This window comes from Lagenorhynchus albirostris, chromosome X, assembly GCF_949774975.1.
Source record: "Lagenorhynchus albirostris chromosome X, mLagAlb1.1, whole genome shotgun sequence".
Taxonomy (NCBI): domain Eukaryota; kingdom Metazoa; phylum Chordata; class Mammalia; order Artiodactyla; family Delphinidae; genus Lagenorhynchus; species Lagenorhynchus albirostris.
Genome location: NC_083116.1, coordinates 127,754,082 through 127,771,881, shown reverse-complemented (window position 1 = coordinate 127,771,881; position 17,800 = coordinate 127,754,082). Strand labels below are relative to the sequence as shown.

General features: G+C 48.2%; 1 protein-coding gene across 1 annotated transcript in view; it reads right to left on the bottom strand.

The window, feature by feature from the left end:
• Window positions 1–1,102: 1,102 nt before the first annotated feature.
• The window catches only part of PUDP (pseudouridine 5'-phosphatase), a 71,815-nt gene continuing 55,117 nt past the window's right edge, over window positions 1,103–17,800 (bottom strand). The window contains exon 4 of the mRNA XM_060138070.1: window positions 1,103–2,462. Coding sequence (XP_059994053.1) covers window positions 2,286–2,462 — 177 coding nt within the window. The 3' untranslated portion in view covers window positions 1,103–2,285. The remainder of the gene's footprint in view (window positions 2,463–17,800) is intronic.

The window sequence follows — 17,800 nt, the reverse complement described above, 5'->3', positions numbered from 1 at the left end:
CTCTAATAAGTAGTAAGTAGTACGTTCTTAAAAGTGTTCACGTTTCATTTAAGTGGGATGAAGAAGAGAATGACCGTGTCATCTCTCGGTGGCTGTCATCAGTACCGAAAATCCTTCTGAAGGACAGGTAACATACGAGCCAACAGGTGCAACTTAGGGCACAAAACGGCGTAACTTCTATTAATCCCTGAGGGTCCTAATGGAACACACTTTAAATGAGCTAAGAAAGTAAGACAACTACTCTTTAAGCTTTCTTGGCAGCAGTCATTCTGGTCTAACTTTTCATTATTATACCTCTATGAAACTGATGGATTATTCAGTGGAAAAACACCACTGAAATGTTGTATTGCTTCAATGGCTTCCATCAGACTCACGTAGAAAAATAAGAAAGAATATGTGGGCTTTGACCACACATCCGTATTCCTCTTTTGTACAAAAAAGTACAAAGTGTTTGTCTGCAGAGTTGGCTAAAACCACAAAAACACCACCACCACATTTAAGACCACATTCACCCTAGAGAAAAACTGACCCTGATCGACATCATTAAGAGGCATTAAACCTGTTTGTCTTATTCATGCAAAATGGCTTAATGATTAGAAAACAGCAACACAAATATTTTGGAAGAATAAGATACCAAATCACGTAAGTGACCATTTCACTGAGAGCCTTTCTTTGCTGTACGCAAAGACAGCATGGTTCACCTAAAATATGTAAATGCCTACTATATATAAAATAGATAACCAACAAGGACCTACTGTACAGCACAGGGAACTATACTCAATAATCTGTAATGACCTATAATGGAAAAGAATCTGAAAAGGAATATATATATATAATCAAATCACTTTGCTGTACATCTGAAACCAATGCAACATTGTAAATCAACTACATTTCAATAAAATTTTTTTTAAATATGTAAATGCCACTTTACCATGTGAGCACTGTTTCGGTTAAGAGAAAAGAAAGTCAATCATGTATGTTTTGCATTTATGTTTTACATTTGTTAGACGATAATTTTTTTTTAAAAAAGGTAAAATCATACTCCCATACAAATAAAACATGAACAAGTAAGTGTCAAAACTTTTATTCAATTAAACACACTGGTGAGGGAACAGTAAGATGTTACAACTGATTCCAAAGAGAGTTCAAAGAACAGGCACGTATACAGCACTCAAGAATGTTGAAATGAATTTGCTGAAATGATGTAAAATTGGTCAACAGCCAGAGACAACCATGCACAGATAATCATTCCCCCTGACAATTACATACATCACTATCACCTTTCTAAGACTCACAGAATTGAAAATTAGCTCAAGGACAATCAATAACAGAGACCAGAGCGGGACAGAGGTGGGGTGTCCACCAGAGGAAACACCCTGTGATTGTATTGTTCCCATTTTCAATGCCTCTCACTATATTCCCATCACAAAAGGCTGAGTAAATCTACTAAAAGCAGTTAATCACCAAAGTGTAATGTCCAATAAATTGTTCCAAAAATGGGCTACGGCTCTCGGTGGTACCAAGGATGCACTCTGAAATCCAATTCTATCTGCATCAAAGAATGTATTAAAAAATAAATGTTCTTAAAGGAAATGATTTCTCTGAGGCAGAAAACATTCTGAAACGTGGATATGCACCTCGATATAAGATGTAGGCTACCATTATATTCACACTGAAAGGAAACAACGGAAGATACCGTTCACAGTCAGTCTCTCAGTAGAGGTCCACAGAGATTTAAGGGCACATAAGGAATGTCAACATTTGCTGATAAAGAGAATGATTTATGAAAACCTCATCCTTCATGCGGATTTCCCACTCAGATTACAAACCAAACAGAATTACCATTACCACCTCACGTTTATTAGCTGCTAGCGCATGTTAAGATGAAACACTGAGGAGATGACACAGTACACAATGTATATAACTAAAATAAATATGTACATACACATATACACATAAAAGCATATACTTATATGTATATATATTTTACATTTTCCAGCCAGGGTTGAGAACAACGAAGAAGAAAAAGAAATGAACCCAAATTATTCAAATACTAAACATGACTATTCAAGCGACAATTTCCATCTGTGTTCTGGGCTGTCTCTCTTTTGCTTTCTGTCTGTCACGTTACAGTTCATTGACCCTTTAGAGAGTGTGGGCCAGACCCTCGTGGGATGAGAAGGCTTCACAGGCTGAAGGACTGTTCACGTGGAGGTCTGGGAGCTGGGCTTTCCTCTGCCCTTCTCCTGGGCAGCGTGGGCCACACGTGTGGGCGCAGGAGCCTCTCACTCATAGGGCGGCAGACCGAACAGCTCGGGCTGGAAGTCCTGCAGGGAATCCAGCACGAGGGTGGCCTTTGTGGTCAGGTCTCGGTTTAAGTTTCCGTCGGGAACCATGACCACCTGCATCCCAGCTGCGAGGGCGGCCTCCACCCCATTGGGAGCATCTTCAAAGACCAGGCACTGTGGGGTGAGGAAGAAAGAGAGGGTTGAGACGGCCTTCTCTGTAACCACACGTCTAGACTGGGCTTTCATTGCCCGCACCACCGTCAGCTGAGTCAGCTCGGTGTTCTGCGTGACACAGAAACGGAGTGGAGGCTGTCCGGTTTATGGTTTGTGGGGAGAAGAGGGCGCTGGCCCTTCTGCAGCCCGAGTGCGTCCCACCACGTCACTTTACGGGGAAGAGGTCCATCTTGGCCCCAAAGTGCTACCGAAATGTGGCACAGCTGAGTGGAAAGACTGGATTCTCGGTTTACAAATTTATTTTAATTGAATCATAAGAATCTGTTCAATTGATAATTGACCATGCTGAGCATGAGAGGAAGTTGTGAAAAGTAAGAAAAAATACGCTTTTTAGGTGTAAAGTGACTTCAGAGCTGGCAATGTTTCAAGTACTGCAGTTTGGAAATTAAAGCGTTAGGATGTTTTAGTAAAAAACTCAGCCCCTGGGGGTACCCGTCACGCACCAAAAATCTCCCGAACACAAAGATTGAGTACCAGGTGCGGTACCTGTTTCAGCTTATTCAGACACCACCACTAAACGGGAGTGTCTGTGCCCCCGTTCGCGTCAGGAAGCTCCTCAACGTGCCATCCTGTGACCATCGCTACTGCGAGTTTCACGTCAGGACTCGCTCCAAATGCGAGGCAGAAGTCTACCCAGCGGTGAACGGGTGTGTCACCTTTTTATCCCCTTCCCTCCGAGGAGAGCACCCACTGAGAAAGTTTCCCTTGGCTCCTGGAATCCCACACTGAATGTGAAAGCAGCTTTGGTCTTTTCCATTAAGATTCTGTAGGGGCCGGACATGTATAAAGAGGGCTCGTCCCGGCACGTCTGAGATGCTCTCCTGTGCCCCTTCTTCTCCACAAGTGCCCGAGGACGCCCGGGGGTGGCCCAGGTTGGACCTGACAGTCTCCCCCTCACGTCCTCCCAGCCCCCGGCCCCCCTGCCACTGATCACAACGACTGCCCCCAATCCCACTTCATAGGTCGCTGCGGTCCAGCCGCATGTGCTGGGGACCTGGAAACGGCTCCTGGGCACCAGCTGCCAGGTGCAGCCTGACACTAGAAGGTCTGCATCCTCTGACGTCTTTAAGTCAGTGGAAAACGCACAACACACACAAACACATACACATGCTCTCACACTCTTACTGCTGGTCTGCTCTGGAACAGGTTCACTGACTTTTTTTCTTTCCCTCCCTCCTTCCCTTTCTCCTGGAGGCTGAGCCATTTATGAGCTGACTCCCCCCAGGGCCAAGGTGAGGACCGAGTGCATCACTACTCGTCACGACAACAAGCCAGCACTAGGCACCGCAGAGAGCGGGCTGATGCCCGGGACACAGCGCTGAACTGGACAGTCCTGGGCACACGGAACACCCAGTCCTACTGCCTTCCTGTCAGGCTTCCTGTGGCCCCCTGTCTTGTTTCAAGCTCTCTGCCTCTACCGAGAGAAGACGGTTTCCCTCTCAGGGGGGAATGACTCCGCTTAGGCCGCCGAGGTGCCGTTTCTTAGTTATCTCATTCAGAGAGTTCCTGCTGGTGACGTTTCCGTCCCTGACTTTTTAAAGTTATGACCTGACCGTATTCTAAACGTCCCTGTTGTTTTACCTGGGACCATGGACAGGCACTTAAATGTCACCTGCTGACATGTTGTTCTTTGAATACGTGAGATTTTTAGGCTTTGTGCAGGCCGCCTGTGAGCTTTCAGCGGGGCGGAGGAAGAGATTTTGTTGGTTCCTTGGCGTAACGGTGCTTGGCTCCAGTCGTGAAAACAGCTTTTTGTATTTGTGGGAGGCTCCTTCCAAGGAGCATGTGGGCAGGTGTGAGGAAAAGGTGGTGGCTCAGAAACCGTGGCCCTGAGCAGAACAGGGGCCCAAGACACCTGTCCTCATCTGAGAACAGTGGTCAGCCCATTCACACCTGACAGCTCACCCGCATGCCCTTTAAGCTCCAGGAAATACAGATGAATGTCCACATGCTCTGTCCACATGCCGTTTAAGCTCCAGGAAATAAAAAGAGGAATGGTGGCATGATCGGGAAAAGCTCTGTAGGTACTTACGGCTAATACAGGCGGCGTAACTGACATACCCTGTTTCTGAAGGTTTCACTCTCTCTGCAGGCGCGCACCGTTTATTGGTTTCTGTTTCCAATTTATCCTTTGTCCCCACCTAATTCTGGAATGAATCACCCCAACGCAGCACGGAGATGTGAAACGCGATGTTTAGGACGCATGCGGCAGAGTGAAGGGTGGCAGGTATCAGGGAGGCCAGCCTGAAGGACGACAGGGAGGAGGGATGTGTGAGACTTGTGCAGCAGGAGGGCCGTTGGAAGTGTGTCCAGGCAGATAAGTAAGGCTGGGCGCTCGAAAGGACTCAGGGCAAAGCCCGGCAGACAGGACGGGGAGTTTGCACACAGCCTCTTGATGCCGACTGTTCTGAAAGGTCAAAAGCGATTGTAGTCTGTGTCGTAAATACGGTCGGAAGAATAGCAGAAACCCTGATTGTATACATTGTGTCAGGAGCTCCTAAAGTTCCTTTCCTTTGCCTCCTCTCCTGCGGCCAACAAACGCCTTCCACGAGCGCCAGCTGGACCCTTCCCGTGGGTCAACAAGAATCCGAGAAGTGCGGAGAAGTTAAAAGAGAAGTTGACGTTTTTAAAAGCAGACTGTAATAGGGAAGAACAAATACGACTCCATATTGGATCTGCTTCTTTAACTTTAGCCTTTGTACGCTATTGCTTTAGCTTCCAGTTAAGAATGTTGCCTGTAGCCTGAAATACACAGGAGAGCCCATTCTCAAGGCTCTGACCTTTAAAGGTGTAACACCTTCCCATTCGGGCAGAGATAAACAGTTGCAGAACAAAGAACGCCATTTGTCTTACTGGAGGTTTACGTGGCGCCGCGGCCGGACCCATGTGGACAGTTGCAGAACAAAGAACGCCATTTGTCTTACTGGAGGTTTACGTGGCGCCGCGGCCGGACCCATGTGGACAGTTGCAGAACAAAGAACGCCGTTTGTCTTACTGGAGGTTTACGTGGCGCCGCGGCCGGACCCATGTGGACAGTTGCAGAACAAAGGATTCTGGCACCGAGAAGTCTGCGGCGACCAACCACGCTGCTTCCTCAACTCGCCTCTCAAAATGCTTTGCTGAAACCCTTGGGGGAGTCTGGAGTTTTGGGGGGCATGAGCCACCGTCTGCTTGCCAGGCACTGCGGTAAACCTTTCTCTGCTCCAGACTCCAGAGTCTGAGTGCTGTTGGGCCTCAGCGTGCGTCATCGGGCGCACACGCCGCGTTTGCTATCGGAATCGGCCAGTGCGTTGGAGGGTGTATGATACAGGAAACTGGACCCCTCGGTCCCTCTGCCCCAGCCTTCCCCTCCTCACACAAGCTGAACAGAGCAGCCAAATGCAGGGCAGGAACCACACACACGACACGGATCCTGCGGAGGACAGCACCAGCGATGGGTCCAGGTGGCCGACCCCAGCCCTGGCAGCACACGGACAGCACCGGGAATCATAGGGCTTCCCCTCCTTCTTACAAGGAGCAGAAATACAAAGCAGAACAACTAGATTTTGGAGCACCTGTGAAAATGCCTCAAAAGGTTTTTATGTGCTCCTTATGCTGTGCCCTGATTCCTAAGACCTAATGGTCTTCTACGGACCACTCGTAGGGAAAGTTACCCAGAGCCTAGAATCGTGGACACTGTATGAATAGTCACCGCACGGCTTGTCTCTCTACTGAAACCAAAGAATAAACCTTTGAAAGTTACCTGGAAAGACTATGCCTGTTCATAACAGGACTTAACAGTCATAAAACCACTGAATCATAAAACCACTGAAAGACATAAGCTAAAGCAATACAGCTCACACCTTACACAAACAAAAAGGAGGAAGTATGTTTTCCCGGCAAGTACCAAAATATGTCCGGGCAGTTTCTAAAGGCCACATGTGGCTAACAGACGCTGGCCTTTGTCTCTCTTCTTCCTTTTCAACACTTCATTGTTCCCTCAGTGACCAGACCAGCCCTTCCCACCCAGAACTGACTGGTTGCACCTAACCTTAACTCGCTCACACCTACTTGTAAAGTGTGACTGGAGATGTGTACTTTGGTGTCTGCTGAAGAAATGTCCCTGTAAGAAAGGCTCTGCAGGGGCTGCAGCAGGTGCAGAGGCCAGGGGAGTAGAACGCCCGCCCTCCCTCGCCCACCTGCACCTCGTCCAGCGGCCCAAGATTCTGTGGACGGGTGTGGATGCAATGGTTTCACCAGTGCAGTGAGTTTTGGAGCACAGCACACATAGCAGGTACCCCAGGACACACTTCCAGTACTTCAAGGAAGCTGCCGGTCAGGAGTACTCTTCTCACAGCTTGTGCTTGGCTGTAAGCAGGCAGGGCTGCGGGGAAGGCGCCCTCTCATGGTGCCAGGCCGGGAGTGGGTACATGAAGACCGCCTGCTGAATTCGCAGAGGTGGCGGAAGCGCCCTGGTCGGAACTCAAAGCGACACAGGGGCCGCAGAGTGTCACCCTCGAGGGCAGCGGCCAGCCCAGCCCTCTCCTGTCACTGTCATGGCTGAGGGATCTGAGCCTGGGAAGCTCAAAGGTGAGCTGAAGGTCACACCAGCATGCAGGTGACAGAATTTGGGAACTGTGCCTGGGTCTCCAGAACCCCATGTTCTTTTTCACTTTACCAGGCTGAAAGCTAAAATATATCTGAATTCCACCTCCAGGAGAGCAGATGAGCTGAATTAAACTGTAGCTTGAGGGGTTTAATTTAGAAAGAATGACATTTCCAACCACCAGGTAGGTGAAGGGAAGTATTTCAGGGGCTTATAGCTCACGGAGGTGCCGAACCCACTTCTCTGAAGGTGCTCAGACTCAGGAGCGCCCTGTAAGGCGGCCCACGTCCGCGACCGTCGCCCACGCTGCTCGTCTGAACCACGGGCTGGGGGCGGGGTAGCTAGGAGGTACTTTCAACAGGAGCATCAGGGAACTAAGATGGCTCATGTGGTAACTATGGAATTGCACAGAACTGAACCTTTGTCTGACGGTGGCGGAGAGAACGCAGGGAGGTGGATGGGATTAGGGAGATCCTTCAAAGGCAACAGGGAGTTTGATGGACAATGCCGTGGACGTTGACGCAAAGGAGAGTCCGACCTTTCTGATGCGGAGGGCACTGGGACTGCCATTTTGGTGGAGGGAAAGAGAGCTTGCTTTGTGACAGCCTGGGTTTGAGTCCACTGTGGGAGGGTCTGGCAGAGAGATGAGGGGCCTGCCTATGTCGTGGGTGAGCGGAGTGGGGCTGGGTGTGAGCGGAGTGGGGCTGGGTGTGAGAGGAGGGGGGCTGGGTGTGAGAGGAGGGGGACGGGGTGTGAGAGCAGGGGGGCTGGGTGGGAGCAGAGGGGGGCTGGGTGGGAGCGCACGGGGGGGCTGGGTGTGGAGTTGCAACCAGGAGGAGGGAAAAGGGGAGACAAGGAAGGGCCCGAGACAGCCTCGCATTTCTCTGAGATGAGCAGACGGCCCAGGAGGGATTGAGCTTCAGCGACAGTGGGGGGCAGAAGGGGAACCAGGTGAGGCAGCAGTGGGGCAGGTGAGCTGCAGCCCCAGAAGCAATGTTGGACCCGTCTGCTAGGTGTGTCATCAGATGGCCTTACTTCCAAGGGATGGTTTATACACTGGGTTCCCACACGTTCGGAGTTATGGCCCTCACCGTGCTTTTCCTCATCAGCTCAGGCCAACAGGGACTCATCTTCAATCCCATGCACCTATTCCCTTCAGGTCCAGACCCACCTGAGATGACACTTGATAACTAATTTTACATTTCAAACAAGTACAAGTGTACATTTTAAGTGGTACACTTTTCTGGAACTAGTGAACTTTTTCCATGTGATTACATCGTCTCTAGGGAAGGAAGCTTTTCCTTTTGCTCAGTAACACACAAACTTTGACATGAAGTCACTCTGGTTCACTCTGAAGCCTCTCAGGGCCTGGCATTACGTGTATGCAAATTTAAGTACCCCTAAAGCAGCATCCATGATTTTTCGTTATATATAAAGCCATGGATAATCCAAATCTAAGCACTAAAACCGTTTTCAACTAAACCACTACTTTTAAGTTGAAACTTCCATTATATCACTTTTGGCAGTAGATTTGATTCTATACATTAATTTTATAGTATCAAGTTCAATTTTCACACTATGAGGCATGAAAACTTTGAGGAGGTCTTAAAGTTTTTTGATTAACTTTTTATTAACAGTGCTCATATCTAAGGTTTAAGTTTTACTGGTCTCCTTGTTCTTTGTCAGTGAATTACCCATAAACAAGTACCACAGTATTGTGATATCAAATATGTATACACTTCATTACATGTTTACTTAAGTACTGTTGTAAAAATGACTGAAGTTTGCATGTGTTTTGCTGCTAATTACTACTTTTGTTCATATTCTTCATCTTTTTATCTATCCATCCATCCACCCATCCACCCATTCATCCATCTATCCACCATCCATCTACCCACCATCCATCCATCCAAGCATCCACCCATCCATCCATCCCTATCTACCTACCTACCTACCTACACACCCACCCACTCATCCACCTATCTATAGGTAAAGCAGATTTGAACTGTGCTGTGGTCTTCTACGTAAGTGTCTGATGCTGAGGTCAGTATCCCCTGCACACTGCAGAGCTGCTGTCTTACTGAATTAATTTTAGTCTGAAAATAAAAGAATGAAGCCAGTACTGAGATAAACATATGCATAAAAAACTCCTCTAGAGTTACAGGCTAGATACACAAATGAATCACACCACTAAATGGATTCCTTTTCCTTTTGAGGAAAGCCTTTGAAAAATGTAGTATTTAACAACTTGGCGGGCATGGGCGGGAAGCTTCCTAAGGAATTCTCTGTCATTTTATTCATGAAAGCTACATCGTGAGGCCCTCTCGTTGTCCATCTTAAAGTATGTGCGTGTAAATTAGCTGCTGAGCAAAGCACTTCAAGTAGCTCAAAAACCTTTTTCTCATTTTCTCTTTTAATAATACAGATTCTGTGTTCACCACTTTGTCAGGAACCACTGAAAAGCCCAGCAAGGCTCTCAAAGGCTCTGAGTATTTTAAAGATTCATAAAACAAGTGTTATTTGTTTCTAAATGGTCATCAGAATACTTTCTTTCATCTTCCTACCTCTTCTACATATTCAAGTAAATGGGCAAAATCAGTGTTTTCCTCGGCCTTCTGCACGATACCCGTGAAACACAGGTTTGACTCAAGGTCCCTATTAGTTTCACGTGTTGAGAGCTAAACTATGACACCAGCGTTGAAGATTATCCCCCTGCATGGCTACCATGTCGAAATACATACTACGGGCTGAATTGTTTTCCGCAAGATTCAAACGTTGAACCCTAACACCCAAGATATTTGGATACAGGGTCCCTAGAATGGTTTTCAGGTGAAATGAGTCCCAAGGGCGCCCTCATCAGAGAGGGTTAGGGTCCTTCCAAGAGGAAGGGGAAGCTGCTCTGTCTGGCCCTCCCCTTGCGCTCACCTGAGGCAGAACCTGCCAGAACCCTCCTGTTGCACGTCTGGCCCCCAGCACCGCGAGGATACGCGTGCTGCTGTTTCAACCCCCCAGCCTGTGATAGTGCGCTCTGGCCGCCCAAGCACACTACTACAATACGTCTAACAGTGAGCTGTGTGTAATCTCCAGGTAGCACTCTCTCGGAGGAAGAACCACTCGGAGGTTTCCTAGATCACAACTGCTTGCAGTTTGGGGAAAGGAAATAAATGTTTCCTGGATGACCTAATTCCACAAATGCCTAGAAGAGCAGAAGCACAGCACGTTTTGTCTGCCCTTGGGCATAGCTACTGAAGAGGCTTAAGCCATAAACAGAATTATCACAGGACAGAGGGCGCCTTTGAAGACCTGCCTAAGTGATTTTTCCACTCCGCCTGCAAACGTCGTGTACAGGAGGGGCTGACAGTTACTTTGGGAAGCGATACACACGCAGGGAAAGCCTATGTAATTACTGGACCTGGAGGGGGTTAAACTCTTCGTTCCCAAGCGAGGGGATGGACAGGCCGCTGTTCTGGGAATTGACATGTCACTGCTGCCGATGCAGGAGGCCTCTCTTCAGTCCTCTGCATGCGAACAGCTGTTACTTATGGCCCAGCCACCTGTTTACAGGTGATGACAGGCCTATGAAGGCAAGGCCCTCCAGGATTTACTCTCTGGTATTTACTCTCTTTACTCGCCTGAATCCTGAGAACCCACTGAGTGCCCACCAACCAGATGAAAGCTTTCTTTTACACACAACCGTAGCTAATTCAGCACTTCTGGAAGTGAAGATGTGCTTAATTCCAGGGGAGGCTTCTGATCTTTTTCTTCATCTCTCAATAGTCGTATTAATGTTCATTTCTAAACATCCATCAACAGAGGAATGCATAAAAAAGATGTGGTACATATATACAATGAATATTACTTGGCCATAAAAAAGAACGAAATTGGGTCATTTGCAGAGTTGTGGATGGACCTAGAGACTGTCACACAGAGTGAAGTAAGTCAGAAAGAGAAAAACAAATATTGTATATTAATGCATATATATGGAATCTGGAAAAATGGTACAGATGATCTTACTTGCAAAGCAGAAATAGAGACACAGACTGTAGGGAACAAATGTATTGGATACCAAGGGGGAGAGGGGTGGGGAGGAATTGGGAGATTGGGATTGACATATACACACCACTGATACTATGCATAAAATAGACAACTAATGAGAACCTACTGTAGAGCACAGGGAACTCTACTCAGTGCTCTGTGGTGACCTAAATGGGAAGGACATCCCAAAAAGAGGGGATATACGTATACGTATAGCTGAGTCACTTTGACGTACAGCAGAAACCAACACAACATTGTAAAGCAACTACACTGCAATGAAAATAAAATAAATAAAATAAAGATAAACTGTCTACTAGGACGTCATTAGGTACGAGGTTTCCAGAATGTTCTTTGATGCAGCAGTCCAGAGAGATCTACTGCAAAAAGGAGATTCTTCACATTGAATGAGGGACTGGAGATTCGTGACATACAAAAATCAGCATAAAAAAAGCTTCCGGAAGGACTGCCCTGGATAAACCCATTGTTTCAAGTTTGATGGAGAAGTTTTGCAAATGTGGAAATGTTTTCAGAGAACACCAATGAACGTCCCCCATAATTAATGCTCTGAGGAATACATCTGGGAAAAGCTTCAAGAAGATACACCTGACCATGGCAAACTTCACATTAGTGCAAATAAAGTCCTTGGCCTTTTTTCTTGGAATGGTCTGAATCCTCCCTGTACATAATAACTTTAACTTAAAACGCGTATAATGAATAAAATCAGATGATGCAAATGCTCACTTTAAACGCCAACCAGCTCTGGCACTTGGGTTACGCTTTTATTTCACTAGGAACGGAAGTGCGTGAAGACATAAGGAGCTCTGGGCAAAGGGTGCGCGAGAGGTCGCGTGGTCACGTCACCCCGGAGGGGCAGGGGACACTGTGGAGACGCATGAGGTCCCTGAAGGTGGGCGCAGAGCAGTCAGGAAGGCATCCTGGGTCCACGTGGGCCAAGAAACGTTCTCAAGAAGTATAAACAGCACGCCCTGAGTTTGCAAGTCTCTTCTTGGGGTTTGCCAATGCGGGGGTGGGGCATCTACCAGCCAAGGGTCCAAGCTGACCCGAGCCCTCTGCATCGTGCGGATCCCTGTGTGGCCACAGACCACACCCTGGTTTTCTGCTTCTTGGACACTGGCCAGTGGACACTCAGCACGGTGGGGCGAGAGCCGCAAAAACTACCCGGGACCGGGGCGCTCTGTGGTCCTCCGGGACCCCAACACGTGCCCCAGGGACCATGTGCCGCAGGTGCTTTTAGCTGCTGGTAAAAGAAACAGCGCAAGTACTATTTACCTTCAAAACAGACTATAGCAACAACAGCAGTGTTTGCAGGCCGAACAGTCAAGTAAAGGACCAATAAATATTGCATTGTATTAGCTTTCTTCCTCTACCTTGAGAATATATTAGTGGGGTGAGAATGTTTCATATCCCATGCATTTACCTTCTTATAGACTTCAATCATTTCAGCCCCTGACTCAATTTTAGTGTCTAATAGAACAGGGGCAGTGAAGAGCTCCGACTCACAGGCACTGATACGTCATCCCAACTGGGTGAGTCCTAGTCCAGCCTGGACCCAGGCCTGCCTGCGAGTGTGGCCGCCAGCCTCCTGGTGACCAAGAGCACCTCAGGACCTGCAGACAGCGGGCAGTGGGTCAGCAGCCAGGTGCTGTGTGGAGACTCTGGAAGAATCAGGAATGTGAACCCCTACGGAATATGATGTAGAAGCAGCAAAGAACAACGTAGAGGGAGAAAGTTAGCAGCAGAGGGCCTGGGAGAAGCTTTATTCCTGCAGCAAATGTCATTTCTAACATTTCTAATATTCTTATCTCCGTCTTATAAGTGGGAAAACTGGAACTGAGAGTAGGCACTGCAGTGGGCAGACTGGTCCCCAGAGATGCCCACCCCTGAAGCCCCAGAACCTATGAATGGGGTCCCTTACACGGTAAAGGGGACTTTGCAGAAGGGCTTCAGGCTATGGAGCTGGAGACAGGGAGGGTGTCCTGGCCGAAAGGTTTTGGGGGCTCCTCTAGCCAGGTGTGCCCCTAAAAGCGGAGCGCCTTCTCTGGCTGGAGGGGGAGAGATGCTGCAGAAGGAGTGATGTCAAGCATGAGCAGAGTCGGATGCACCAGTGCTGGCTCTGTGATGTAAGATCCACTGTCAGGACCAGAGCAAAACCTCGAGGGGTTGAGGGCGGAGCCCAGGACACCCAGCTAGGAGACGGGGACTCCAGTCCTACCTATAAGCAGCTGGGTTCCACCAGCCACCTGATGAGCCTGGGCATGGCCCTTCCCTAGCGCCTCCTGGGAGGAGCCCAGCCAGCCAACATCTTGGTTTCACACCTGTGAGACTTGGAGCGGAGGACCCAGCTATGCCAGGCCCGGAATTCCAACCTGTGGAACAGTGACATAAAAATCTGCATTGTTCTAAGTCCCCAAGCTTGTGGTCATTTGTTAGGGCAGAGGTGGAAAGGAACATGGGCAACTGGTCCAATGTTAAGCACCAAAATTCACATTTAAAATTCACAAAATTCACCTGGCTAACTGTGGAGAGAATAATACAGCATACAACCAGCACACCCTCTGATTGTGCTAAGAGGCCTTCAGCTAATAAAACAAACCATGCTCTAATTTGCTGATGGTCCACAGAAAGGACCCTGGCAAGAAACTCCCAACCCAGTGGCCAGTCTTCTTTACTTGTGCAGAATTCACATCCCAGTTCCTTATGCATTCACCTGAGGACCGATGCTGCTGTGTTTTAGAAAACAGGGAGGGATTCCATCTTCATCCAGTTTACGCCCAAGACTCTTAGAATTAGGAGAGCTTTGAAGAACTGGTCCAAGACCCCCAGCATCCCTCAAAGAGATTTGGATCCTCTTGCCAGCATTTAGGACAAGCTGTTGCCAAGTCTGGACTTAAACAAGGGGGAACCAGTCATCCCCACTGGCCTGGGATTAGGTGGGTCCCTGGAACACGGAGATTCAGAGCTAGCACTGCACAGGATCTGGCCGATGGCGAGGACTCAGTCACCCTAGTTTAAACAAAGTGCCGAGGATGTAGCCACTGGGGACGCCCTCTAAAAAAACGGAAGATCACCCTTGAATCTGTCAGATGCCGTCCATGGAAATTACTGGGGACTATTAACTCAGTATTTGTTTAAGCTAGCATACGAGTAATCCAGTGTTTCTGAGGTATCTTGTTCATTGTCGCTGCCTAAGAAGCCTTTGCAGACAGACTTTTTTTACCCCAATACAGCAACCCCCCTTCCCCGCTGATGAGAGGCTAGTAACACAGAAGGGGAAGCTACGACGGAGCCCTGGGGTCACCAGCGAGGGAGGAAGCGGCCGGGCAAAGGGGCGCTGTCAGGAGCCAGGCAGAGCGACACAGAATCAGAGCTAACGACACGAGCACACACGCGGTTTACAGCTTTACAAAGGCAAAGCTGGGAACGCAGGAAGACGTTCTTCTTAGCCCTGGCAGTTCAGTCACTGCTCCCCGACCCTAGCAGAACTCTGTGTGTCTATGAAGGTTACCTGTGGGCACGACTATTTAATTTTTCACAAATCCAAGATACAACTCATCCTTCTCAGTGTCTGGAGCCCTGTCAAATTTTCATTCTGTGATGGTGGCTTAAAATAGATGGGTTATATGTACATGCTGTTACAAGGGCCTAATGAGAACCATCATTCTTTCGGACTGCCGATATGTGAAGACTGCACAACCACACGTACAAACACACAAAGAACAGAGAAAACACGTGGTGCAACACAGGGATCACAGCTCCTGGTGCGGTCTGGGGTGGGGAGCGGGGGGGTCCCTGGGGCTGGCATGGGACCAGCTGGCTCAGGTGGGAGCCAGACCAAGGGCTCCTGGAAAGCAGGACTCCCTGAGGCCCCGTGGGAGATGAAACTGCTTGGGGTGAAGGCAGGACTTGAGGTCATTCAGAAATGCAGAGGCCGGGCAGCTCGGCAAGCAGAGGCCTTACCGCTGGCCAACCAGAGGCTGAATATTCACAGGAAGAAGCAAGAAAGTGACGATGGGGAGTTGGGGAAAAAACAGGGACCGCTCGGTGGTGAAGGGGGCCCAGAACATGCCACAGGAGCCCAAGGATTATTCTGAGCTGAAGACATGGGAGAATCAACAGCTGCAGGGTGAGGCTTTTTCTAAATTCTCCTTATCTTCCTAAAAGCAAAGCCTCCCTAAAGAATTCACCTGCCATAAATCCCCTCCCCAGGAGTTTTACAACCCGGGAAGGTTGACTTTTATGGCTGAAGAGAAGTCTGCACAGGTCAGAGCCTGGATAAGAAATTGTGTAAACAGACATCGTCATACAACTACCACGTCTCGCATCTGTTCTCCTAAGAGCCCATTCATGTTTCCTAAAAGTCGTCTCTTCTACCAGAAGCGCCCCTCTGTCTCTCCCCAACCCCTCTTAAGATGGTATATAAGCCCCAGGTGCTCACTGCCTCCTTGAATCATATTTTTCTGGGAACTGCCTCATGCTTACACAAATAGAAATCTGTATTTTCTCTTGTTAATGTCTTCTGTCCGTTTAATTTACAGGCCCCCAACCACCAAACCTAAGAGGGTACAGAAAACGTTTTTTCCCCCCTCGACAATGGAATTTGGGAAAGCAAGCAACCTAGTCCACAGAAAGTCGGCAGGGATACCAAGCAAAGGCAGGCTGGATGAAAGAAAAGATGTGTAATGGGAGGAGTTATGAAAGGAATAGTTGAGATCTTTTTTTTTTTTTTAATGAAATAAGGGAGGGCCTGGTACATCAGGTTGCAAGAGACGTGAAATAATACCAAGACGAGTGACCAGAGGCCTCCGTATTTTCCTCAGTGGTTCTAGGTGACAGGAGAATTCGGGCATGAGGCCTGGGCAGCAATGGCCAGGGATGTGCAGTCTCCCTGAGGCCCCGAAGGTGGCTGACTATGGCCCGGTGACTCTCCACACCGCCAGGAGAAAGTCAAGCACCACTATGCCCCTAACGGGGTGTTCAGAAGTGAGACACTGACTAAAGAGTATGCAATCCCCCAAAGACAGAAGCACAGCTCATTCCACCTGGCCGCCAAGTTTTAACTTTCTTTTCTTTTTTTTAATTTTATGTATTTATTTATTTATTTGTTTATTTGGCTGCTTTGGGTCTTCATTGCTGCATGCGGGCTTTCTCTAGTTGTGGCGAGCGGGGGCTACTCTTCGTTGTGGTGTGTGGCCTTTTCAGTGCAGTGGCTTCTCTTGTTGCGGAGCACGGGCTCTAGGCGTGCGGGCTTCAGTAGCTGTGGCTCGGGGGCTCAGCAGTTGTGGCTCGCGGGCTCTAGAGCACAGGCTCAGTAGTTGTGGCGCACGGGCTTAGCTGCTCTGCGGCATGTGGGATATTCCTGGACCAGGGCTCGAACCTGTGTCCCCTGCACTGGCAGGCGGATGCTTAGCCACTGCGCCACCAGGGAAGTCCTGTTAACTTTCAATCTGCCAGAAGCAACGCACCCACTTGATTCCCATTATTCTGGGAGGTGAAGTAGCTCTTCCAGCAGCAACACCTGACAGCCTACACCTGTCTGCAGACTTTGGCCATATAGACAATACACAATAAAAAGAGATACAGAGAATGATTTTTAAATTAACGTGTTTCTTTGTCAAGAGATTATGTAAAATATATTAATTGCCATTTCACATTTTGAAAAGTCAACTCAGGTGATGACCTCCGTAATTGAAGAAATGGTCTGAGCGTTATATGATGAAGACATTGTACAGTTAATCAGAACTCAAGTTAAAATACATTTGCCATTTTTTAACTCTCTAGAGGCTTAATGTGTGAGACTTTCTTCAAAACAAAACAAAAGAGTAATTCAAAAGAAAACTCTGGGGACTTCCCTGGTGGTCCAGTGAGTACGACTCTGCGTTCCCAATGCAGGGGGTTCCGGGTTCGATCCCTGGTCGGCGGAAGTAGATCCTGCATGCGTGCCACAACTAAGAGTTCACAAGCTGCAACTAAGACGTCTGTGTGCCGCAACTAAGAGCCCGCAAGCCACACCTTAAAGATCCCACGTGCGGCAACTAAGACCCGGGGCAGCCAAAATAAATAAATAAATAAATAAAATAACTATGATTCTTTAAAAAAAGAAATAATTGTTCATTTAAAAAAAATCCTGAAATTCAGCTGTGAACATTAACAAGAAAAATATGTATCCAAAGTAGTGATTGCCATGCTTTTAAAAACTGATTTCAGGTTTTACTTGTAACGTAGTAGTAAATATCAACACAAGAAATCCTGTGTAAATGATGGCATTTTTATTTTGCAACAAAGACGTGCATTTTTGCGGCGAGGCACTGAAGTGGCAGAGCACACACACCCAGGGGGGCTGGGGTGACTCCCGGCTTGCTCCCTCAACCTGCCCCGGACTCTGAGCACCGTCGCTCCTGTCTGCAAGCCTCCAGAAGCTCAGGGGCTGTGAAAGCTGGGGCAATGATAACCTCTGCCCTGCGGGGCCCCTGGGATTCAGTGGGGGCTCCCGCATGCCAGGCCCCCCGGCACACAGGCGCTCAGTGAGTGCGCCTGAGCATGGAGATGGGTAAAGTGACTTCTGAAGATGGCACCGTACTTTTGCATATCTTAAGCACAAAAGAACGATACATAAATAACTTAGGACATCTGCAACGAA